The sequence below is a fragment of the Varanus komodoensis genome, unplaced genomic scaffold (genome assembly GCF_004798865.1).
Source record: "Varanus komodoensis strain SLA01 unplaced genomic scaffold, ASM479886v1 scaffold7_3, whole genome shotgun sequence".
Lineage (NCBI taxonomy): Eukaryota > Metazoa > Chordata > Lepidosauria > Squamata > Varanidae > Varanus > Varanus komodoensis.
The window spans coordinates 13,011,591-13,037,268 of NW_025336480.1; the positions used below are offsets into that span (position 1 = coordinate 13,011,591).

The 25,678-nt window shown below is 42.9% G+C and overlaps 1 protein-coding gene across 1 annotated transcript in view; it reads right to left on the bottom strand.

The window, feature by feature from the left end:
- TRPC7 (transient receptor potential cation channel subfamily C member 7) overlaps nt 1-25,678 on the bottom strand; it is a 147,390-nt gene that overhangs the window by 88,647 nt on the left and 33,065 nt on the right. The window contains exon 2 of the mRNA XM_044454606.1: nt 7,325-7,507. Within this exon, the coding sequence (XP_044310541.1) occupies nt 7,325-7,507 (183 nt within the window). The remainder of the gene's footprint in view (nt 1-7,324; nt 7,508-25,678) is intronic.

Here is a 25,678-nt window from a genome sequence, read left to right on the forward strand (position 1 = left end):
TCTGACTCTAGTGATGATGAGTTCTATGGGTTCAACGAAAACTAGAAAAGTACTAGTTTTAGAGAGAGTAAAGTCTCTCTTTTGTTAATGACAGTGATGATGGTTCTTAATGCCACTGTTGAATGCTGTTCATTTTACAAGGTTGAAATATGGTATTACTGTATTCTGTTATAGTTTATTAAATAGTTTAGTAAACCATTTGATTCAGAATATTTTTTTCTTGTTTTCCTCCTCTAAAAACTAGGTGCATCTTATGGTCAGGTGCACCTTATAGAGAGAAAAATACGGTACTTGGTGCTCAGTCTCCTGCCCAGGTCCTAAATGCTGACGGACAGCTTCAACTCCTACCTCCATCCTTCTGATGGTCCTTTGACATTAAACAGTGTCAAAGGGGTCACTTGGGCACCCCTTCAAGTGCAAGGCTATCCTCTGCCAGCTCCCTAAAATACAGGAGAGTTCTCTGTAAAGCAGGACAGCTGGCCACCATGCGTGACTAGGCTTCTTGGTTGTGGGATCTCGTCCCTCCCCCACCACACACACACATCTTGAAATCCACCAGCCAAAGCCTGTTGCAAGACACACACTTAGAATTAAAGAATTCTGAGCTTGGAATTTCGTTCGAGCCCCAGAAATGATCTCATAGCTCTTCCCCACAAGGTATCTATGCCTGTTTACTCTAAGCTTTCTTTCTTTCTTTTCAGGTGTATCGTTTAGACAGGGAGGGATCATTTTGTTGTTGCTATTCCTAAACAATTGAGAGCCAGAAACCCTTGCCAATCTACTGCCAATCCACCAGCAGATCCAAATCTATTGTATACCTACCACTGCCTTAGACTGCTAATAAAGAATGAACTCATTATGCTTATGGGAAGCATAATGGTGAAAAGAAATGTAATGTGAATCATTAACATTTGAATTTCAAATGTGAGTGTTTAGTATGGAAACCTCTCACTGGATAGAATATCTCATATACACTCTGATTATGGAAGCTACTTGGAGCTGTTCTTAAAGAAATGCTGTGAGAGGCGTTTGCTTCCTACTTTTCCCATTTCTTTTTTGCCTTAAAGGGGAGAGCTAGAAAGCAGCATATGCGGCCGATTAAATACAGACAGGAGAGACCCAGACCTTGCAGAATTTCTTCCTGCAAATGAACGACAACAGTAATCCATCCCATTCGTTTGTACAGGTGCAAACAGGATCGTTGGTGTAAAGCGATTTGTACATGACACACACGAATTGCAGATAATGATAAAAGTAAGAAGCAAAATGACACGTGGACTCTGATCCATAGATCTCTGTGCCCATCAGCATGAGGTGAAGATGATGTGCATGCGGGAAGGGAAAAAGTGCAGTGGCAGAGAACCTCTGAGTGCCGAGGTTCCCAGCTTCGATCCCCACAGCAGCACACTTGGGGCATAGGAATGGGCATCCGTGCAGTGAAGGGCCACTAGGATGGAGGCTGGTTTGCAGGGTAAGCCATATGAGGAGAGACTGAAGGACCTGGGTCTTTTCAGACTTGAAAGGGGACCTGTTAGTGACATGCAGGTATGTGAGGGGGTGCCACACAGAGGGGGGTCATGATCTCCCCCCCCCCCCCCCCGTGGAGAACAGGACGCATTCCAATGGAGCAAAACTCAGGGAACCAAGAATTAGGGTGGATGCCAGGAAGTACTTCCTGACAGTTAGGACCCCGAGGGAATGGCATGGGCTTCCACGGGAGGTGGTTGAGGCCCCACTGGTGAGGGTGTTTATGGATAGGCTGGACATGCACATGGTAGGCATGTCATGAGTGGAGCCAGGAGTCAGACTAGATGGCCCAGGAGACCCCTTCTGACTCAGTCTGTTTGCATGTTTCTAAGACCTGTGTCTCAAAGCCTGCAATTATAATCAATTGGTGTAGAGAAAACTGCCCAGAATGAACCAGTGGTCTGGCCTCATATAATTGGAAAGTATGAAAAAAAGACTTGAAAACAGCCAAAGTAGATAAAAAAGAAGGTGCTAGTTTCAAGATGCTGAAAAATTAGTTTTAAGATTTAATATAAAGGCAACTCTTCCTCTTGACTGCACATCTTTACATAGGGATCTGAAAGTGATGGAGAGGCCAAGAGCTCGAACTCCGTCACCGGGCTGGACACAAGACAGGGTCATGCAAGGCAGAATGGTCAAAGCTGAGACACCAGACTAAGATGGACCAACCCTCTTCAGGAGGAAAGGTCACACTAGCAGAAGGTAATGGATATCTCCAATGGTGAAAGGGCAAAGATGACACTGGAGGAAGATTCTTCACAGACAATGGCAGTGACACTCAAGCAAACTCTGATTAGTACTGCAAAGAAGGCAGCAATTGTAAGCCACTTCCAAAAAATCTTACTTTAGATACTCTATGATAAAACAACCCAAAATGAAATGAGAGGTAGCGCCAGAAGATAAGACACCAAGATTAGAAGACACTCAAGCAGCTACTGGGGAAGAGTGAGGACAAGTACAGATTGTACTGTCACTCATTACACAACTAGCAGGGGACAGGACAGCGGAACACAGTCCTAAGGAAGCGAAGTCAACACTGATGGCTTCGTCCTCAAAGGAAATGGATCTCATCCAGCAAGAAGACAACTACATGCTGCTCTTGAGCACAAGAACTGAACAGGATCCAGGCTTCAATGGATAGTCTAGCCATGCTAGATTTGGGGTGAAGTTCCTCAGTACAGGCAATGTGTTTAATTAAATTGTAACTTGTATTTATGGCATATCTTTTGACAAACTTGAAATGCCTCTGGGGTCTGTAAGAACATTTGTGAAAATAAGACATGGAGTGAATGGGACAACACAGGATATGAATCAATACAGACTATGGCTAGAATATTAAATAGAGCAGTTCCCATGGAAATGCAGAACAACAGACTGAGAACTGACTATTCAGGTAGCTCTCGGCTACAGTATGTGAGCATATTCCCATTTACAAAAGAATGTAAGTATCGATTGAGTAAAATGTGGGCAACCTATGAGTTGTCATTTTGATGATGAGGATTTGCCTTTCACTTAGCAAATGAGTACATGGGACCCACCACAGAAGAAATATGCACTTCTAGAAGGTGGGGAGAAGCCCAGAAAGGAGTCAGAACATGGCTATCCCCAGCATATGCACTAAAGCAAATCCAGGCAATGGAATAAACTGTCTATTGAGATTGTTTTTTCTTCAGCACTAAAGTTACTCAGGCTGTGTTTGAACTTCTGACTGGCAAATCAATCTCACTGCAGAAGTTGCATAACACACTGGTTTAATCTCATTGATTTCAAACCGACTCTGGGCAGGTTGAAAAATCTGAAATAAATGTGAATGCAGTGAGGAATTCCGGGGAAGCAGCCCCCCGCAGAAGAAGACCTGCTTTGCCAGGTTCTAAATTCTGGCTGCTGCTTTGCCAGGCATTCGCATGAACAAAGCAACACATTTTCCCTGCTGCTGCATTCACATAAGCTCCTGATGAGATCTCATCACCGTACATGTGGAAGTGTTGGTCACACATTACTTTCTCAGAGGTCTGAATGAAAATCAATTTTTAATTACGCTAAACTTACTGTGAATTCTACTTTTAATTGCAAAATGTCTCTCTTCTAAGCAAAGTTTGGTATCCTTCTTCCTCCTGACATGGGGGTGTGATGTTCAGACAAGCTCTTATCCAGATCCATTCCAGGGGGGTGCAGTTGTGTAAGGGAACTATATTATAGGAACGCTTGTTTGTTCATATGGCTGATATGTAATGGCTCATCAAGCAGGTAGGGATGTCACCAAAATCTTCAATGGACTCCCATGAGTTTGAATCTCTAAAAATCTAACCCATGAATTCCACAATGGACCAGCTTTCCCCAAGTCACATGGATTCCATGGACTTGTAGTCCATTAAAAAAATTGCTATAACATTATGCAAATTAGGAAAAATACCACCCACCAAAAGGATACTTTCCCCTCCAAATATACACACTTGAAATGATTTGTGCATTTTTGTGAATCTGTGAATTTGGTTGTGAACAGATTTGTGCAAAATCTGATTCCATCCATGAACGGAACTACCTGACCATCCAGAGAACATGTATGGATTTTACTGCATCCATACAAGCCTAAAGGCAGATTTGGCAACGTTATGCATGCTTTCAAAGAGACTTGTACAATGTCAGTCCTGAAAAGATCATGATTATCAGACCCCTATAGTCAACTGACTGGACACAAAGAGTCTGCAGCTTGGACAGAGGTTCAAAAAGGATGACTGTGAAGGTGTCCAGTGCTGTAAGGGGCAGACTGCCCTGAAATGCCACACAGAACAAACGGCCTCTTTCCAGGTTTCACTGGTATGTGCAATCTCTAAAAAGAAGAGAAACAGCAGGCATCCCTTGTGAAGGGATGCTCTCATTGGTATCCACCTCTAAAGATAGCTCTGATAACTGATGAAGTGTAAAAGAGAATAATCACGGACTCAGCATTTCAGCTACATTTAGCCTGATGCACAGAATTCTTTGTACTGAGGAACTGCTGAACAATTCTTAAGAAACAGAGCATGAAGTTACACAAGTCAGAGTAAATCAATACCCAAGTAGTACCACAGTTTCAAAGGCTCAGCTATATCCATTGCTTCTTAGCCTGAAGGGATAATTCCTTAATGGACCAATGTGAGGTTATTTTGACATCACCAGTGGCTGGAAGAGGGATTTCCAAAAGGCATGGTCTGAGCAACACCAATTTAATAATGGCCCTGTTGGATTCGTATTCAGGCATCCCAACTGTTTATGTCTCTTGAGATCCATAAATGGGATTTCAGATCAGCTGGCCTTAAGAGTTAATACGAGTAAGACTTTGTTATCTCTAGAGACTGAGGGGCATTTCCTTCCTAGGGGATGTTCTAGATGCTTTACTATTGATGTTTTATAATAAAAATGGGTGGGGGAGTCTCTATAGGCTTCCCCTACCAAAGCTCTACTCAAGATGAACCTCAGAAGCTGCCGTATGTGAGGCCTGACTATCTGTATCCTCTGCCCCAGTACTGTCTCCTCTGCCATTCACCCGGGTCTTAGGTTCAGCTTACATACAGCATTCAAAGAATAGCTAACAGCCTCAGCTGGAGAGGGCAATAATTAGTATGACAAAGCAGGCATGGGGGAGAATTTAGCCTTTTCCTCTCTGGCAGCAGGCTTGGGGAAAATCCTTTTTCTGCAGCAAGGATAAGTGAAATTCCCCATAGATTCCAGAAGATCTTTTCACTTCTAAAAGATTTCCTACCTCACACCCTGAACTGAAAATGCCAGTGACTGATGCTGGTAACTTTCTATGTACAAATTAGGCACTGTATCACCGACCTGCAGTCTTCCCCCATAACAGTCAACAGAAGATGATGGATGTCTTCCTGTTTTGCAAACATTACATCGTAACTTTAACATCTGTGCTCCCTAACTCATATTTTCTCTCTCCCTTCCACCCACTACCCATAGTTCAAAGCACCACAGTCTGGAAACAGGAACAATGGATAAGCATACGAGATTTTTCTAGAATAATCAAAGAGAAGAAATCACAGTCCTAAAGTCAGAACAAATTGCTTTGTTGACAAGAAGAGAGTGTGTCTAACCACAGCCGTCGAAAGGCAAAACTAAGCAGGTGGTGGAAGATGGAGGAAAAAAGACAACAGATGTTTGTTCCAAAATTTGGAACACTGCTCTAGTCCACTTACAGTAGCCCAATTTCCATCACAGTATATTGTACAAATAATTGATCTGAACTACACAAGTCCAGGGGAAAAACTTATCAATTTACAGAGCACTTGTCAAAAATGGAGAATAGTTTATAATGATCTAGCTCCTGGAACAAAGTTTTTTTTCCTCCTGCTTTTAACAGTCTATTGCATTCTTTGAGCATGTTTACATTTTCTGCTTTCCCTTTTAGCAAATACAAAACAATGGGATTCCATGACAATTTTATGAGGACAAAGGTCTAGCAGTGTTCTGGTTCCAGCAAAGAATGGAGATTAAATTTGGCTGAGCCAATCATTCTAAAATTGGGAGGAAAATTTACTAAGTAAAAGATGCAGGATTCTATTAATGTTGCACATGCTCACAATAAATAGTAATTTCTAATTATCTTGATAATGGTCAGACTACACATTACATTAAGCACTGGTCAGTTTTTAAATTTCTTTTTGCAAAAGCAGCCATGTGAAAAAAATAGGAGAAGGAGAAGAGGTCTGCTCAATCTCCATGAAGTTTCCCTACCCTGAATCACCCCAATTGTTATTTGCTGGGCAGAAAATAATTAATTAATTAAACCATCCTCCTTGCAATGCCTTTCTGACCCAGATGGGGACCCAGCACTTCTCTTTGCATGAAGAAAAACAGCCAGCAGAAAAATTATGCTTAACGTAATGACCTTAGAGCATTTTTCATGCTTTAGTGATCTGTTGCTTTCCTTTTCTCAGCGTTCTCTTCCCTGCTCATCCACCTCCCTCCCTCCGTCTTGCTCACTCTGCCGGTTTCAAGCACATGAAATTATTTGCTCAATCTTGGCTTAAAGTAGAGAGTGGCTATGTCAGGATTGCCAGCTGTCCTTTTGCAGATTCCAGAGGAACGGGCTGGAAACCAGAAATGTATTTCATTGCGCAAATGGATCAGATCCACCGCTCTTAGTCAAGATCCCCGATACAGCTGGGACCTCTATCAGTAAAAGGTCTGTTTCCACTTAGGGCACAAAGGGACTCAGGCTCGAGAGGGAGAACTGCATCTTTTTTCAGGCATTCAGCCATTAGACCATTCTTTCTTGTTTCCATATTAATCCACCTTAAAAAGCAACATACGTTAATTCGCAATTAAATATATTTCAATATTTGTTGTGGTTTGAGATAAGAATTGCATTAGGACATTTGGGAAGTACAAAAGCTGGTGGATAGCTATGTTCTGCTCTGTACATTAGTTTGGGAGTTACGATTTGATTCAGCATGAATAATAATTCACAAATATCAAATGCTTCAGGTTTCCCTGGCTGAGATTTAGGCTGGGCTCACACATCATGACACAACAAGCAAACCAGGTGGAGACACCTTCCTTGAGGCTCCAACTCCAGGCCTTGGGCTCGTGGCCTTAAACCATCTATAAAGCAGGGCCCAATGTTCAGAGTCACCGGCTTTAACTGCCAGACGCACCGTGAACTCCTTTCTTGCCTCCTCACCACATACCCACATAGGTTCAGCTGCATTTTCACTGTATATCATTTGGCTAATAGCAATTTCACCAGGAATTATTTTGCAAACCCAGCTTTTAAAAAAGGCGACGCCAAAGATGAGACACTTACCTTTTTGACCTCATATTTAATGGCTAGCTTGATTCTGCTCAGACTTGGGCGATGATGTTCAGTCCATGGCTGTCCATTCACGTCTCCATTCAGAATGGCCTCCACTTCTTCTGTGTCCCTGCAGAGATCCAGCACACCCACCACAAAATCCTTGCATTGCATAGATAACTTCCTATAATCATTCTAATGAAACAGAGAAAAACAAATGTTTTAACATTGCTGCATGAAACGGGGTTCTACAAGCCACCTAGGGCACAGCTATGTGCAAACAATCATAGGTCGGATTCAGGCTTCGTCATACACTGAGCGCACGGAAATCTGTGAGACACAGATTCATCATGACTAACTTAACACCCACTTATTACAAAGCTCTACTTTAAATATGACCAAGTCTGGATCCAATACTCTATACCTGCATACCAGCAGAAGGAACAGCATGCCCCGTAGACATATTGGACTACAACTCCCACAATCCTTATCTATTGACTGTGCTGCTAGTGGCTTCTGTTAATTGAAGTCCAGAAGCATTGGCCTACACCCATCACAGTATACAACAGACCTCTTGTGCAAAGGCAGTCATGCAATGGTTACTCTCTCCTTCCTTTGCCTCGCTGTAGTTTTTGTGCTCCGAAAAAGCTTCTTCTGCGGGTCAGATGCTTTCCAGGGCTGCAGGAATGAGAAATGACCCTTTCAGAAACTTCCCTGCCTGGACACTGCAGTGCTATCATCCTTTGCAACCTTTCAACTATTACCGAAATAACACATAACAGTGAACATGGTTAATTAACCCGCAAATTGCTGAAATCTATTGGGAGTGAGTGATCACAGTACAATTGCTCCATAGTTTGCTGTTGGATTACCTCTGGGTTCTTTAATCCCTAATCAACCCATCTAGCCACCTCATCCTCTGCCGCCCCCTTCTTCTTTTGCCGTCAATTGTTCCCAGCACGAGGGTCTTCACCATATATGTTCTCAAAAGAACTCCCACTGCCTTAAGCGGACTTTATTGTCCAGTAAGTGTGTAAAAATTTGCAGCCAAGTATGCATTATGTAACACACAGGAATTGTGTGTGTTATGTAACTGTGTAAGGACTGGATCTTGTGATCCTTGAGGTGGACAGTGCAGGGTAAGTATGTTAACTATGTTATCTGCAGTTTGTGTGAGTGATGCTGGAGGTTTTGGCAAAGGCAACTACAAAAGATGAAATCATAGGTTGCCTTCATGATGCATTTGACCATTATTGTTTGGCAGAGGACACAGTATCTCCCCTTCTATAAACCTTTGTATATCTACTATTAGCTCAATGTAGGAACTAAACATATTTCCCCAACACTTTTGTTGGGATTATTAAAGATGAAAGAATAATCATCTTGTATCCTGTAAACAGTTTAAACCTATGGCTGACTGTGCCATTGCAAAGAGAGTGAAGAGTAAGCCAAGACCATGTTGCTCCAACTTGTGATTGCTACATGCAGATGGGAGACATAATTCTTTATGGGTCCATCTGCATACAGGCACTGGGATTCAGGACCAAACCAAACAGGCTGCCGGCATTAAAAATTACAGGCATTAAAATCTCATAAAGCAGTAATGACGTAACACAAGGTTCTTGTAATATGCAATAGTCTCAATTTTTTTTCTTCAAATGTTCAGACTGCTACATTTTGGGTCCTGTGTTCTTGTTAGTTGGGTTCACTCTATAACCACCTCCCTCAACCTGGTGCCCTTCAGCTGTGTTGGACGACAACTTCCAACATTCCCCAGCTAGCCCATACAGGGAAACAGGCCAACATAAGAAGAAGCTGGAGAAGGCTGCTTTACAGTCCCTCCCTCCCTCCCTCCCTCCCTCCCTCCATCCCTCTCTCTCTCTCTCTTTCTCTCGCACACAGTTGATTCAAAAGCAACCAGTTTAGGGTAGAGGCACATTGACATACCATGTGGTTGACAAACAGTGCAATCACTTTAGAGGTATGAAAGACTTTTTGATAAGACAGAAAAATTGAAAGCAAAGGCCAGCTTAGTGGGATTGAGATAATCACAGAAGCAGTAAATCTTAAGACCCAGAACGCTTCATAAGAAAAAAACATATGTCAAAACTAAAAGCAGTGCCATTCACACAATTAGGAATGACATTTTTTTTAAAAAAAAGCAAATTGCAGGGGTAGGGATCTAATCCATCCCTGGACCCTGGTGTGATGAGTAGGGGGCTTTCTCTCTTCTTCCTTTCCTGCAGTCCAGGGCCATGTTCTCCTCCTACAGCTGCTAGTTCCTTTCAGACAGGCATTCACATAATTGCTCACTGTACGACAGCAAATTCATCTGGTTTGGCCATGACTTTCAGTTATCCTTCCTGAAAGCTTGCTCAGATATAGAGGTGCTGAACATCATTACCAGACTAGCCCCCTCTCACTCATACTATGGTTAAAAAATAACAAATACCCCCCTCAACCAGCAGTATATAAGTCTCTCTCTGTCTCTCTCTCTCTCCTAAAACTTGACTTTTTCAAGTAAAAAGTAACAATAAAACTAAATCCAGAACTGACACAAATATGACAGGTAAGTTAAAAAGGAAACTATTTCACATAGGACAAAGCATGTCACTAAATAAACAGATAACTTACCCCTAAGTACTCCCTGCTTTTAAATCAATTTGTAAGCATAAACAAACAATACCATCCCCCCCACAACACACACACACAACCCAGAAACATACATATGGAGACTTAACACCTTAAACATATATCAACAAGTATTAATGACATGGGCAGACAATATAGACAATCAGCATATATAGGGAAAGAGATGAAACCATTAAAAATCTATTCTATTTCTAAATGCTTCTGAAAGTTAATTGTAGATGTATTGAGAGGACAGTGTTTATGTAGCATTATGTTTTGAGGCACTGTGATGGATGATAAAGCAGGTATTAAGACCTTGTTTGATAATAAGATGATCACACACAAAAGGACTGAAATGTGTGCTATTCCAACGTCAGACAGGAGTCCCAAAGAAATAACTTCACCTAGGGCAGTGTTCCCAAACTGGTGTTCTCCAGATGTTCAATTCCCAGCTAACTTGGTCAATGTTCAGGGACACAGGAAGTTATAAATCAACACATCTGGAAGACTCCAGGTTGGAGAAATATGTTTAAGAGATATGTGGCTTGCACTCTTGGAAAGAAAAAAGCTAGATTAGATGGGCATCCTTGGTTTAATACAGGCAGGATTTTCATATTTATATGACTCTCAGAGCTTCTATTGATGCAGAATAACCATTGGCAAATCTTGAAATATATTCACTACTGCAGAACATGAGTGAACATGAAGTTGCTGTTGTGACACAATAACCCCCAAACCAAAAATTAGAATGCAAATAAGGGTGCATTCTTTTAAAACTATTATTAAAAAGCATGCATTTAGGCACCAACACATAATCAGTGATAGTTCAGAAAGCAGTGCAAATGTACAAAGAGACTGCCTCCACCGAGAATCAGCCTTGCTGGAGGAGAACTTAGGTTATTCCTGGTAAAGGTCATGGATGCCAGTGACCCTTCTGGGCCCAGCTGGCCCGCCAACTGTCATACTCCTGCACAAGGCAGACTCGGGTGTCCCATGATGTCTGGCAGCACGGATGAGGAAATCCTCTGCAGGTGCTGTTCAGGATTGGTGGCCTCTTCCTACAAGCAACCCTTGACCGTATGATAAAATGCCCCCAAGGGAGTAAACATGATGCCATTGAAATGAGATTAGAGCTAATGCAATGACAAAAACCAGATAGATGGTCCCAAACCAGATGAAACCCAGATAGATGGTCCCAAACTACCACACACAATATAAGCCCTCAAGGCCTCCAGTGATCTTTTCAAATTAGTTTTGATGAGTTAATCAAATTCAGAGAATGACATAATTAAGCAATCAACCAAAACATAGGACAGCTAGACCTGTCCTATGATGATGCAACGAGCTGTTTCACTTTGCACTTTTCTCAATTCTATGGAATCTTTTCCGAGGTTCAGGAATCATCAACCCTTTTGAAAATGAGAGTTTCAGTAAACCCGTTTTCCCTTCCTTTACCTCAGCATGGAATAATAAAGCAAGAGCAAATGCCCCAAAAGCAGTTCTGTAACTTACTCCTTGGTGCCTGCTGCATTGAATTCATATGAACATGGTGCCAATAGAAGTCACCAATGCAATGCAATGCAATGCAATGCAATGCAATGCAATGCAATGCAATGCAGAGTATCAGGCTGAAATCCCAGGTCAGCCATACAACTCACTGGACGCCTTGGGACCAATCACTACCTCGCAGGCTATCCAGGGCTCTTGAAAGGAGAGACTGAGGACATGTATAGATCCCTGATTTCTTGGAGGAAAGGTGGGATATAAGTGCAATAGATAAATCATAAATACTGAGGGGGCACTTCCTCTTGTTGTTGTTAGTCGCAAAGTCGTGTCCGACCCATCGCGACCCCATGGACAACATTCCTCCAGGCCTTCCTGTCCTCCGCCATCCCCCGGAGTCCACCTAAGCTCACACCAACTGCTTCAGTGACTCCATCTAGCCACCTCATCCTCTGCCATCCCCTTCTTCTTTTGCCATCTATTGTTCCCAGCATTAGGCCCTTCTCCAGGCCCTTCCTGCTCATTAGGTGGCCAAAGTATTTGAGTTTCATCTTCAGGATCTGGCCTTCTAAAGACCAGTCAGGGTTGATCTCCTCTAGCACTGACAGGTTTGATTGCCTTGCGGTCCAAGGGTCTCGCAGGAGTCTCCTCCAGCACCACAATTCAAAGACCTCAATCCTTTGGTGTTCAGCCTTCCTTATGGTTCAGCTTTCACAGCCATACATTGCAACTGGGAAAACCATAGCCTTGACTATACGCACTTTTGTTGGCAGGGTGATATCTCTGCTTTTTAACTAAGCCCAATTAAGGATATACCAATGACTTTATGACAAACAAATCCAATCATTCTTAGCACTGGCATATAATGGAGAATGCCCCAGCTGAAGAGCTTCATGAAACTACTTGCTTCTAGTAGACAGGTGGGTTGTGCTAAGGATTAGAAGCAGACATGGCCGACTGAGCCTGTTGGTTGGAATAAAATTAGATTGATATGCCAGGTAAACTGACTCCCCTTTCACTTACCTCCCCAGGCAGCAGGAACAGGCACACAAACACCATGACTGGCAGTGTGGCCAAGGCTGGGCAACTCAGAGGCTCCCAGATCACTGCCCAGAGAGTGGCGGATGGGGGGCAGCAGGGCAGCAGAAGCAGACACTGTTCTGCCCCTGTAGGTATGAAGGTGTGACGATTTAAGAAAGCTTAACATGCAAAACGGTACTGTGTGGAGTTTTATTCTGTTTTTTAATCAGACTAGGCAAGCAGTGTTGTGACAGATCCAATGTATCAGACATGGGCAGCAGCTGGGGTATGGGGAAGGGTCAGTTAGGTGTTCCACAAGCAACGTGATGCACGCAGCCAGCTAAAGGCTGCCCTGCCAGTCCAAGGTCTAAGATCAGCTCCCTGTACCACCGTATGAAAGGGGGGAAGCATGCGTGTTCAACACCTTCTGGGACTGTGCACCAACACGCTGCTCGTGCACCTTGGAAACTACTCGCATGCTCCTACCATGACCGCAGGTGAAGGTGGCCAGAGTATCATCAGCAGGGCGTCTCCCTTGTGGCCCACATCCAGAGAGATGGGGCTCTATAAATGGAACTCTCCTGATTTGAACCCATGGCCCCTCCCTGCACACCTTTGGCAAGTTTGAATGCACCTTTATGGAGAGATCACTGTGGATGTTGCACCAGGTGCAGCTGGAGTCATTGATGCTGCATGACTATGGTGGCCATGGTTGTGGGAAAGAGGAGGCCCAAGGGTGCCATGCCCAAGGGCCCCCCAAAACCTGGACCGGGCACTGACTGCAGTCCCTGTACCCCAGTCCTGTGCATTTATCTGCTAGTGCAGGAGGCAACCACTAATTCATTATCATGGAAAACAGTGTGAAAATGTTGATAGATGTTAAGAATTTTCTCTATTTATAAACTCACAAGATTCCAAAATATCACACCTTTTGTATCATTTGACTAGCAGGAATCTGCACACAGCCTCTCAGAGCTCCTTCTCTTGCTACGCTCCTCGGAGCATCCTCCTTGATAAAAATCTGGCAAGTTGTTTTATTACATTTGGCAGCATTTCTGCTGGGGAAGTTGATAAAGATCAAGTCAGGGCAAGAAATGGCTCCGCTGGGATACAGGAAAATGCTCTGAAACAACAGTTGCCGTGACAACCATGAAACTATCCCAACGTGCCCCTGACCCAAAGTATGTGGAGGACATACTCTGGATTTGGTCTTCACAGCCAAGGATGGTGCTCTGAGTGTGAGGGGCTTTGACTTGGTCCTTTGTCATGGTCAGATCGCTGTCTGCTGAGATTTAGACTACAGTGGCTTTTCCCCTCTGCAAGGGTGGAGACCCAATAATGATCCACCCCACAGAGGCTAATGGATGCGGATGGTTTCCGGAGGGCCCAGGGAGAGGAGGTGTGCAGCTGACATGGCTGCTGTTCCTGCTGAAACTCTGGAAAGCAGAAATGACCCAGGCAGTGGATACAACCGCTCCTAACCGCTGTCTCCACTGTAGAGCTCATACAGCTCTGAGAGCAAGGAAACAACTTAGCCGGCTGGAGGAGAACCCCCAGCGCATGTGACAAAAACCTGGTATGTGCCTAAAATCAAGCATATTCTGAAAGAGTGAGGGCAGCAAAGAAACAATACCTCACTGTCTCCATTCAGTTCTCTCTGTGCCACCCAGAGGAGCTTTTCAAGGTTGTCTGGGGCCTATTACATTCTGACACCAGGGACACCTTTGGCCCATTATAACCTACCTGTTGGGCTCTTTCAGGAAAAAAAAAATCTGTTGCATCCACCAGGACTTGGACAGCAGTTGAATTGGTGGAGCTCTCCAGAGCTCAGCCTGGTCAAGTATGATTGAATACAGCTAGAAGATGTCGACAACGTGCCTGGACAGGTTCATGCAACCTCTTGTTCAAAAATCAACCAGTTGGAACATAAGTAAATCACATTACCTTTGATAGCTTTACTCACAAGAAAAGGACTTTGACTTCAATGGAGCTAACCCGTAGGAAAGTCCACATGGGAAGCAGCTTTGCTTGCTGTATTTGTTTTGTGTATTTATATCCTGCCTTTTTTTCTTTCAAGGAACCCATAGTGGCCTCCTTCCCCCCAAGCTTATCCTTGCAACCACAACCCTGTGACACTCTGTGTTTGTCCCAGTCAGCCAGTTAACTCCGTGGCTGAATGGGGGATAGAGCATGGATCGTTCCAGTCCCAGCCCCAGCCCCAGTCCCACACTGTCTTAACCACTGTACCACACCAGTGCAACACGACGCTGCTTGCTTTTGTGCAGAGGGAAAGGGATGCTGGTCTCGGTGTCTTGGAAGGATGAGAGCAAATAGCAGCAGCCTTTCTCCTTCTCCATGATTCTGCGGGGAGCTGGGCAGGAAGAGCTGTCAATGTTTTTTCCTCTTATGCCTGTACTTTTGCTGCTATGCACCCCTGCATAGGTAACTCTGCATGGAAGGGGGCTATACTTGCTTCCTTTGCTTGGGAGGAATGGGGATGCCAGCTTCACACTAAGGGGGGTTGCAAGGACAGGAGGAAACAGGGTCACCCTTTCTCCTTCTCCATGATTTGGCAGGGGCAGGAGGACATGTCACCCCCACCCCATGTTTTGCTCCTTCACACCTGCATTCCTACACATAGGCAAGTGAACGACAAACAGGGGAACCTGAAGGGCCATTTCCCTGCACACATCTCTCCTCTGATTTCTGCTGACCCATTCTCAGATAAAGGCAGGCATCATCAAACTGCAACCCCTACTATTGTTCTAGAGAGCATGAAGCAGCATGGAAACTGTGGATATCCCATAACACGTCTTTCTGTGTTCAATGAGTAAGGGATGTGGAACATCCTTCATTTAATGAAATGAGGTTAGATGCAGAGGCCATCTTTGGAGTCATAGAAACAGAAACAGAGCAAGTCAGAAGCGTTCTCCCGGGCCATCTAGTCTGACCCCTGGCTCCAGATGGCTCCACTCATGACATGCCTACCCTGTGCATGTCTAGCCTATCCTTGAACACCCTCACTGATGGGGCCTCAACCACCTCCTGTGGAAGCCCATTCCATACCCCAGGGGTCATAACTGTCAGGAAGTACTTCCTGGCATCCAAATTGAACCTTGGTTCCCTGAGTTTCGCTCCGTTGGAGCACATCTTTCCCTCTTCCACAGGGGAAAACAAGTCTCAGGATTCAGGATCTCATGTCTCATGTTTCCCACTAGCTGACCATAATGTCTTCTTTATCTCTAGAATCCAGTTTAGAACGCCCTTCTTTGGCAAGTGAGTATAGTCAAGGCTTCCGATCCTTCTAGGCATGGGATGTTTAGTTCCCATTTATGCTTTAACTCACAGGGAATTAGTGGCCTTGGTTGGCAAACTATCTTGCAAGAACATAACTTTTCCCCAGTGTCAGGAAGTTCATGTAGCAACATGTACCACATCATGTCCATCGGAGCCCAATTTGTTCTTTCTGCAATTCAATTTTGTTCTGAGTGTACAGCTGTATTTTGCACTTTCTCAAAAATACCTGTGGGTGGTACAATCTGTATTCACCACCATGATCACTTTGCATGCCTTCAGGCTTCCTGCTGAACTTGTTCATCAGTCTGGCACTTTACCCTTTCAGCATATCTGTAGTTTGGGGTTTCTCCATTATCAGGTAAGTCACACATAGCATATGTTTATGGCTTTGCACTTTAATGAAATTTTGCTTTTAATGGCAACAGGATTTCCATATGTTCTCATATGTATGTTCTCTAATTGTATGTTCTCATTTAAATTTGGCATAAATTAGCATCATAGGACATGTGAAGAGATGCCATCAGCCATTGTTCTTCTTGTTTGCATTACATTAAACATTCTGTGACTTTTATCTTTGTGTTCATTATAATATACTGAGTCAATGTTTCCTTGTAGATAAGCTTGCTTGGGTGCTCCCTTTGTAGGTGAGCTTTCTAGGTCAGGGGTCTCAAACTCACGGCCCGCGGGCCAATTGCCGGGAGGGGCAGGGCACGGGGGAGGGGCCCTGCGGCCTTCAAAGCACCGGCGGCACCCGGGCCGGCCTCCAGGAGCGACGCGGGATGAGCGGCCCACCACCACCGCGGGGGTGGGATACTTGATGCGGCCCAGCCTCACCCAGCCTCTACTTCCAGCGGCCCCCAGGTCAGTTGAGTCTGAGACCCCTGTTCTAGGTAAAGCATAAGGGTGGCTTTTTTCCTTTGTGCCTGTCTGCTTTGCCTTGATTGACTTTCAAATTGTCTGCCTTTGAATAATTTGCCTTTCACATAATTTGAGGACTTTGTGTCTTCCTGGGTGATTTGTCCCAAAGCTTCTGCTTAGAGGATTGCTTAGCATTCTTTCCTTTGCATTGAATGTCAAAGCAGTAGTTTTGGGAGGGAAAGCTTGGAAGGAGCCCCATTTTTAGTGGATCACTTCATATTTGCTTTCTTATGCTCAACTTATCTTGGCTCTTCAGCTGACCCAGAATATGTATATCTGCATTCCCTTCTTCCTTTAGGGTTACAGAAAATAGTAGAACTTGCTTCTGAACATTATCCTGCCCATATAATTTCTGCAGAGTCAGCAGCATATCTACAGCCATTTTCTCTCCTTTTATAGGCATAAGTTGATCATCTGGTGAGTACTGTATTAAGACTATATCATTTTCTTGCCTTTATGCCTTTGGAACCCCCCCTACAATGGTTTCTTCTCCTGTCTTGAGTCACTGCTTATCCAATGGTCCCAGTGCCCCTGGGACCAACCAACCCCTCAAGTTGGTTTCTCAGTCTGAAGCACTACACATGATAGTTCTCAGCATTCAGTTTGGCAAGCACTATTTATTTGCTCTTAACCACTGCTCGCCTTTCTGCTTGTTCCTGGATGGAGATGGCAATAAAGAATGTAACATGAGCTGTAGCTTCATAATCAGTTCCGTAATTATGAATTTTATCTTTTACTTTATTGTCGTCTTTATTGTACTCAGTTGCCATTTGGCTGGACATTGAAGCAGTTTCTTTTTATTGGTGCAGAGGAGTTGGGTAAGTATTGTGCTAGTAATTCTTTGAAGTGAAAAAGGGCTCTGTTTTAACTACCTATTGCTGGCTTGAAGAGCTTTCTGCAAAACACAAATCTGCTCATTAGAAAAGCATATAGAGATTAAGGAATTCCACCTAATTTTGACAGCTGCTCAACCAGAAGTTTTGAGAGTTCAGAGAGAGACTTGCCAAAAGCCACACATTCTTTTAGAGCTAGAGAGGAAGAGAAAAATGGAAACAAGCATAATGGATTATTTAAAAAATATCTGGAGTTTTTCTTACAGTGGTCTTTGGAATTTAAATAGATACTCCATGAAAATTGGGTGAATGATGCTCTTTCCATAAATCAGGCTGGTTGTAGAGCTGGTTGTCACTGAAACAACAGTGATAAAGGAATGCTCCCACTTATCCAAGAAAGATAAACAATTAACTGAATTGAATGAATTGATTTTAAAACAAATAGCTATGCTAGAGGCCATTGGTAGGAAAACAAAGAACAGACAATTATTCTGTCAAAATGGTCTAACCAGGGAAAATGTTCTGCCACTTGAGGTCTATCTTTTCCTTTTATTGAAGAATTCAGCTCATATGAAATCCATTATCTCTGACTCGAATGAGCTTCTTACAGTACTTATTCAGGTATCTACAGCAACCAGTCCAGAAAATGGAAATGAAGATGTAGTGCAAAAATGTAGTAATTTAATGTCACAACTAAATTCAGGTAAGGAAACAGCAATGATTTGAAAGGTTCCTAAGAGTATGTTAAGCAAGAAGTATACAAATAAACTCAAGAAGACTAAAGATTTTTAAAAATGTCAATGGCACATGTTACAAACAACGCACTTTAGCAAACTTTTTAACTTTCACTGAAAAAACTAAACCATCTAGTATGAAAATGGAGTTGAAGCCCCAAATGTATATCAAGTACAAATTCTGAGCTGAGCTGAAAAAAATAAAGGGTGCAATTGATCAATTATCTCTTTTCTCCAGTGAAGCTAGAGCAGGATGCTGGGTTAAATACAGAGGATATTTAGACCCTTCACATCCTCATCCTGAACCAATGTAAGGTTTTTCCTTTCAAATTAACCCAAGGTGGAAGGGTTTTTTTATACCTAGAGGAATGCAAACTACATCTTATACAGATATTAGGTAAGGTCTGTCCTGATCTTTTTACCAGAGATGATAAATCATGTGGAATATTGACATTCTAACTGCTAGTAAGGCCTGCATGGTGATTACGAATAAATATGGGAATTACCGTTTCAAGAGTCTTTGAAAATCCATGATCCCAGGGGCTATAGTGAGCCATGCATCAGAATATCCAGTTTCATAAGCAAAACAAAAGGTGTTGATAGATCATATGATCTGATTAATTTAATAGAGAGAGAAGAGGTTCATGAAAAGCCTGTTGCTGATCTGATACACAAAACAACAGCAACTTCTAAAATTAAACCCAATTAAAGGTCACCCGGGAATGGAATGAGTAAGATGCCAGACCAACGGAAGATACAGCACAAAGAAGATAAGAAATATGAACTATCCAGTACTGAGGGGAAAGGTCCTTTGGATTTTTTTCTGTGCATTACCTTTTCTTGCACAAGCTAATATCCTGAGGCAATTTGAATCCTTGATAGAGCATCTGAGCAGTTCAGGATACTAGGATGAATTGCTAGGATGAAAAAAAAAGTTACCCGATCAAGCCTGATAAAACAGATATATGCTCAGTGAGTGGAAGCTTTCTTGATAAGACTCACTGAAAGGAGGCGGAGGAGTTATTGAGAGTACTGGCACAGCAAAGATAGCAAGGGGCTTCAAGATGGCTTAGACTTTCCTTATCCAATCCCCAGTATGGATTGCATCAGACCCTCTTACCTGGAATGACCTGAGATCCTTCAAGGAAGAAAATAGTGAGGTCCTTATCCATCAATGAGGCCAGCAAATTCTAATGTCAGAAGGACCTAACCACAGAGAGAGCAGCAAATTGAAGAGTGGGAGGGGCAACAAAGACTGCTAGCCAGGGTCCAGGTAAATACACTGAAACAATGTCTACTTACAGACAAAGGAACCACTATTTTAGGAATACAAGGAACCTTGTATTCATTTTCCCAAAATGAATACAAGGGAGGTCTATACAGGCTTGATGAAAAATGCATGATGATAGCATGCAGCAGATAAATCTCCTATCTTGGAACATATAGACTTGCTGACTCTAAGATCCTTCATTTGTGGAATTTTTAAAATATGTTTGATAGAAGAGATTGTTATTAATGGGTATGGTTCATTCTCTCCGGAAACAACTTTGAGTGTTAAAGGTGGGCAGCCCAAGTGTTCTCTGACTATTTTGGTGAAAACAAGTATTAGGACTGTTTTTCTCAGACTGGAACCCTTGCTCCAATCTGGCTAGCATCCTCATAATTGAGAGTGACCTGTTTCACCCTGTGTTAATTAATGTTTATACGCCTCCACAAAGACACAAACATATGGTTACAGAGAACTGGCTAAAATTGGAAGCTAGTACCAGTGAAAGAGGATGTACATATCCTGAAGCCTTGATGTTCTTGGCTAGTGATTTCAATGCTAAATGGAAAGGATGATGAGAATTTATGCATCCATTTTCATGAACAGTTACCTACAATAGGAGATGCGTATCCTTTACCCGGTGGACTCTTGAGCTGTGATTGTGTGGGCTTATGTCTTATGAAAATGATGCCTAGCCTGGATTCAGTAATTCTGAAAGAGGAATGGGACTGAGGGTGACAGGCCAAGGCAAATCACCTATTTAACTGGCTCTGGTACATCAACAATTGGTTTGATTATTGTGCGTTACCATTTGTTGAACAGAGAAATTGCCTGAAAGGGGGTAGTCAGGATCTTTCATATCTTTATTCTTACTTATTTATTAGATTTATATCCCTCCTTTTTTCTTACAAAGAACTCAAAGCAGCTTACATCATTTTGCTCCTCCTGCTTGCCATCTTATCCACACAACAACCCTGTGAGGTAGGCTAGGCTGAGACTCTGTGACTGGCCCACCCAGGTGGCTCCATGGCTGAGCAGGGACTAGAACCTAGGTCAGTCCGAGTCCTGCACTTTTATCCACTCTATCACACTGGCTTTCTGTCCCTGAATATGGGGAATGCATCTAACCATAACTCCATATTGATATCAATGTATAAATTCATACCTGATGCATTACCTGGTCACCTAAATTAGATGAAATAGTATCAGACATTTTATTCTTCAAAAGAAGTCTTTATTTACAGGAGGTTTTGCTAAATTCAAATACTCAGGGTTAAAAATTACATCATTTCAAACCCTGATTGATATCCTTAATTTCTTTTCTGAAGTTCCAAAAGGACATCATACCATTTCTTCTATCTAATAGGTCTAAAACTCTGTTTGCCAAGGAGTGCATTAACCCAAAGCAGAATTGTCATAAAAATAGTGATTATATAGGGACTTGAATCTTTCTATATTCCCTGTGGAATGGATCAAGCAAAAAAGAAGATACAAAGTCCCAGTTGGGGGGAAAGCAGCAAACCCAAAGGAAATCAGGGAAATCCTTAATGGTTGCTGCACAGGTGGGAGACTCAGCTACTTTCTGGAGAATGCAGGAAGAGGAAGAGGAAGAGGGAAGGGGAAGAGAGAAATGGTCACTTGTTTCCCTCTTGGAGGAGGTACACATGGCTTGTTTCTTGGTTTCAGAGGGAGGGAAGAAGATGGACGGAGAGGAAAGAGAGGGAAAAAGGAGCTGATCTGAATTGTAGGACACCAAGAAATTGAGCTAGACAATCTCTATTGTCCCCTAATTCCTGGAAACCTGGAGTTGTTCCCATTATCCAACAACTAGGTAAACAGGTTTAACCTAAGATAATTATTCAGTTCCAATGAAAATGAAGAATGTTATAGGCAAATCTGACTGCACTTTTCCCACTCCTTGGATCCCACACAAGGCCTTAGGTGAATAACAATACAGTGCTCCCTGGATTCTGTATACAAAAGCTGACTGGACTGGCAGATGAATCTGTCTTAAACACTGATGGTGGGACAGAGTCTCCCAATGCCTATGATGAAAGCAAGGTAAATTAGAAGGCACGGCATGAGCTGCATGATGCGTAGCTCTCACGTCCAACACTTCTGCTGCCACCTTGAATCTGTTGCCTGAGGAAACTGCCCCACCTCACCTTATCATGAGGCTGCCCAGGTCCATGAACTCATAATAGCCAAAAGGACTTGATCCCATGTTCTGACTTCCACATAAGGAATCTTTCTGAGCTCACAGGACATGATCCTGAATGTGTCAAAGAAAATTCATAGTCCTACAGTACTAGGTAACCTAACCTCATTGGGGTGCTCATACAAGACTTTCTTTGGGTCCTTCCAGGGAATCTGGAATTCATCACCATGTGTGGAAACTCTGTCTTGCTTTCTGAAGGTGTTAGAAATACATGAAAGTATAATATAAATCCTATCAATGGACATCCCAGAAAGGCCTAGTATGTGCTATCTTCATGTTTCTGTGAGGGCCTAGATTGAAATTACATGGCAGATGGAGAGGGAATTATTAATAAGCCGCTCCAAGCTTGTCAAAAATGTAGAAACCAGAAAGAAGTGCTGTTGTTTCAAAGCCAAAATCACAGTGGTGGTGAAGATTCAAATTTTCATGTGTTGCAGGCAGCTGGGACTTGGAGATAGTTGTTGTATATCCAGGACTAGCTGAAGGAAAGCCTGAGACAGATTTTGTTACTAAGTAGAGAAGATGCACACAGAAGAAATAATAGAACAGTGTTTCCTTTCAGATTTCACATTAACACCTTTGCAAAATTTGAAGCATAATGAAAAGGTTTTCAAATTAGTCATTTCCTGCTCCTTCTTGACCCTGTGGAGGGTTTTTTTTTTTTAAAAAAAAGTCTAATTTTTCTGTTTTGAAAAAGCTACTGGCACTTGCCATGCATTGCAATTTAGCTGAGTATCTTGTAATTATCTGCTGATTATGTTCTAAATGAACTCTCTAATGCTGTTACATCTGTTCAAAGCCACACAATTTCTCAATTCTGAAGAAACAGAAAAAAATATTGCTACTTAATATTGGGGGGAAGGAATACAGAAATTCTGTGCAAGCAACCAAGGTACTATTGTGAATTCATGGAAGAATAATAGTTTAACAATGAGATAAGAGACTGAGAGACTGTCATCAAAACTGCTTGAGAAAACAGTTGTTTTCTTCTTGACAGCCACTTTCTGGTGAAATGTGACAGAGAGATAGCAGTGGGAGGTTTGGAGGGAGGTAGATATGCCACTGGGTTTGGTAAGAAAGACTGCTAACACATCACAAGTCACAGGTGCTCTGTTCTGTTTTCACCTGCCAGGAGAAGAATCTGTGGTAAATTGGTGGCAACAATTATGAAGTGAGATGCCATTGGGATGTATCGCTCTTTTACATAAGCAGAGGCGTCCTGGCTGAGTACATCTAGGGCCTATCTAAGCCAGCATCCTGTTTCCACAGAGGCAAATCAGGTGCTTCGCAAGTCTAGGATATTGTTGGTGGCCTAGGAGCAGGCCAGAAAAACAGATTTATTCTCAGGTCTACTCTGAAGCTTCACACCCAGAGCCACTTGGCTAGGCATAGGATACAGTGCGTCTGGATGGCAAACCATTTCAACACCAGCTTCACAAAGAGGAAGATCACCTCTCTCTCTAAATGTTCTTCCCAGGGCTAAAGTGGTGTAGGTAAAACGTTCACCTGTCCAATCCCCGTACTACTCTTTGTGGCCATTATTGTACTGTGCACCTCAACAGGAATTTGGGCTTCTTTTCCATCCAATCTATGAAGGAAATAAAAAAGCCCACAGTTGTATCTCTAACTGTGTGCATATGTGCCCATACATGATTAACTTGAAGCTTCAGGGAGATCGAGAGAAGGCAATAATGCTAGGGAAGCTTGAAGGCAGAAGAGGAATGGGAAGACCAATGCAAGACGAATCAATTCAATAAAAGAAGTGTGTGTAACTTGTCTACAAGAGATGAACAAGGACATTCATTCATACAGCCACCATAAGTTGGTGACAACTTCATGGCACATAACAAAGCATGTGTCCAAACACACATACACACAATAGATAACTTCATGCATATTATAACCAGACTTATAGTTCATGAAAGTTTATGACTTCATAAATTTGTCAGACTTTTAGGACACAGTCCTATAGGGGAGTAGGAAAGGGTGAATCTCTGTCACAATCTCAGGAATGCCTTCCAAGGTCACAGTGTGGGCTTTTCTCTTGCAGAGTCCCCCTCCCCCTTCTGCCAACATGGTTTTTCCCACCCTGGCTGAGGCCCTGAAGACAAACGACAGGGGGTGGGTGGGTCATTCCAGGGGCAGAAAGGGGTGAGAGGAAGCACTTCCGGCTTCTGCCAGATCCAAGTGCTGCCTCAGTGCTTCTTCCTGACAAGAAGGGGAAAATATGTAGACCGATGAAATCAACCATCTAACTGTTTTGCAGGGAAAGGGAAATGTGAGGTGATCCTCAGCAGTGAGTTTCTCTAGCATTTGTCTGGATCCCCATAATCTTCTAAATTCATGAGATTATGGGCAGCCACATATGACTGAGCCCTGTTGCTATAAAACTATTGCCTTTCTTTCCTAGTAGATATTTGCAGTTGCTGATAAAATGAGACTTTAAAAAAAGGATAACAGGAAAATTATCAGCTTCCTCTAAAGATGAAATAATTGTACTCTTTAAATTCTGTTTGCAGATATTCTTCCAATATCATTTGGGCATGTAGAAATTTCTAAAAGTTTCTTCTTCTTAATTGGCACTTAACACAACAAGTTTTTGGCAGTAATGGGAAATATCTAGCTGTAGGTGTCAGCTGGTATACAAGAACAGTTAATAGTACGAGAGATGCTTTGCCAGTATTTGACAGTATTGAATATTTGACTTGACACAGAACTTTTATACTAATGTTATTCATTGATTGAAACAGTTACGATTTTATTGACATATTTCATTTCCAAAACTGAAATGGCAAATCTTGAGAAGAGGATTTGAGGCCAAATGTGAGCAACCGAAAATTCTTCATTTGTCTAAATTTTGTGGAAGGGTTGGGCTGAGGCTTGAGAGATGCAGGCTCTGGTTTCCACTTGGCCATGAAGCAAACAGAGTCACACCTCTCAGTCTAACTCACCTTACAGGGTTGTTGTGAGGATAGAATGGTGAGGAGGAGGAGGATTATGTAAGCTGTCTTCTGTTGCATGCAAGAAAAAAGGGGAGATAGAAATGTAATGAACCAATCTCCAAATAAAAGGAGAACAAGCAAGCCTGCAAAGCACATGCAAAATAAGTTAGAACTTTGCTCTGATTCCAGGGCCAGGTAGCAAATATTTGCAAAACAGTCCTAGAATAACATGTGCAGAGTATGAATTTGCCAAATTGGATTTCCTTCCACTTACTTTTGTCTATGGGTTGCCATATGTTTGGAAAGCAGTCAGCTGCTGAATCTGCCTGCAGGAGAGCGGGCGAAAATTGAAGCTGCTCAGCAAAGAAAATAGCGCTGGAAGAGCATTGATCATGTTGCAAGGGATGTGTTTGGAAAACACATCATAATAAATAATTATGTGCTCTGGTTACAAATACAGCAGTGCAGCTATGGCCTCTTAGCATCCTCCACCCTTGTTTTGGGCATATAAGTTATACCAGATTCTTCTCAGGCTCCAACAGTTTCTCAGAGCCACAGTTCACCATTGGCAGGGATCGTGGCAGCATTTTCCTCCAGCCAGGGTTTGTGTGCTGCTGAAGGTGCCATGTGTGTTTTTCTTTCCATTGTACACACCTCCATCACTGCACAGCCTCCCTGGCTGCCTCTTTCTGATCTGAAGAAGCACCAAGAATAGAGGGACCTCATGGCCACATGTCTTCCTCTTGGCCTTAGTGGAAATGCCGGAAGCCAGGCAAGCTGCCAGAGAGAAGACTGTGCTATGACGAAAGGACTTGCGTATGCACTCCTTGGCTGCCTCCCAGCTAAGTAGGCGCAAGAACCTTGAAGCCCAGGGCACACGCGCTGCTGCTCTTTTGCATTTCTTTAGAAAGGGATTTCTTGCAGAATTTGCTGATCTTCATCTTGGGATGGGGTGGGTAGCAAAAGCAGAGGTGCTCCATTTAGAGCTGCCTGAACTTAAGGA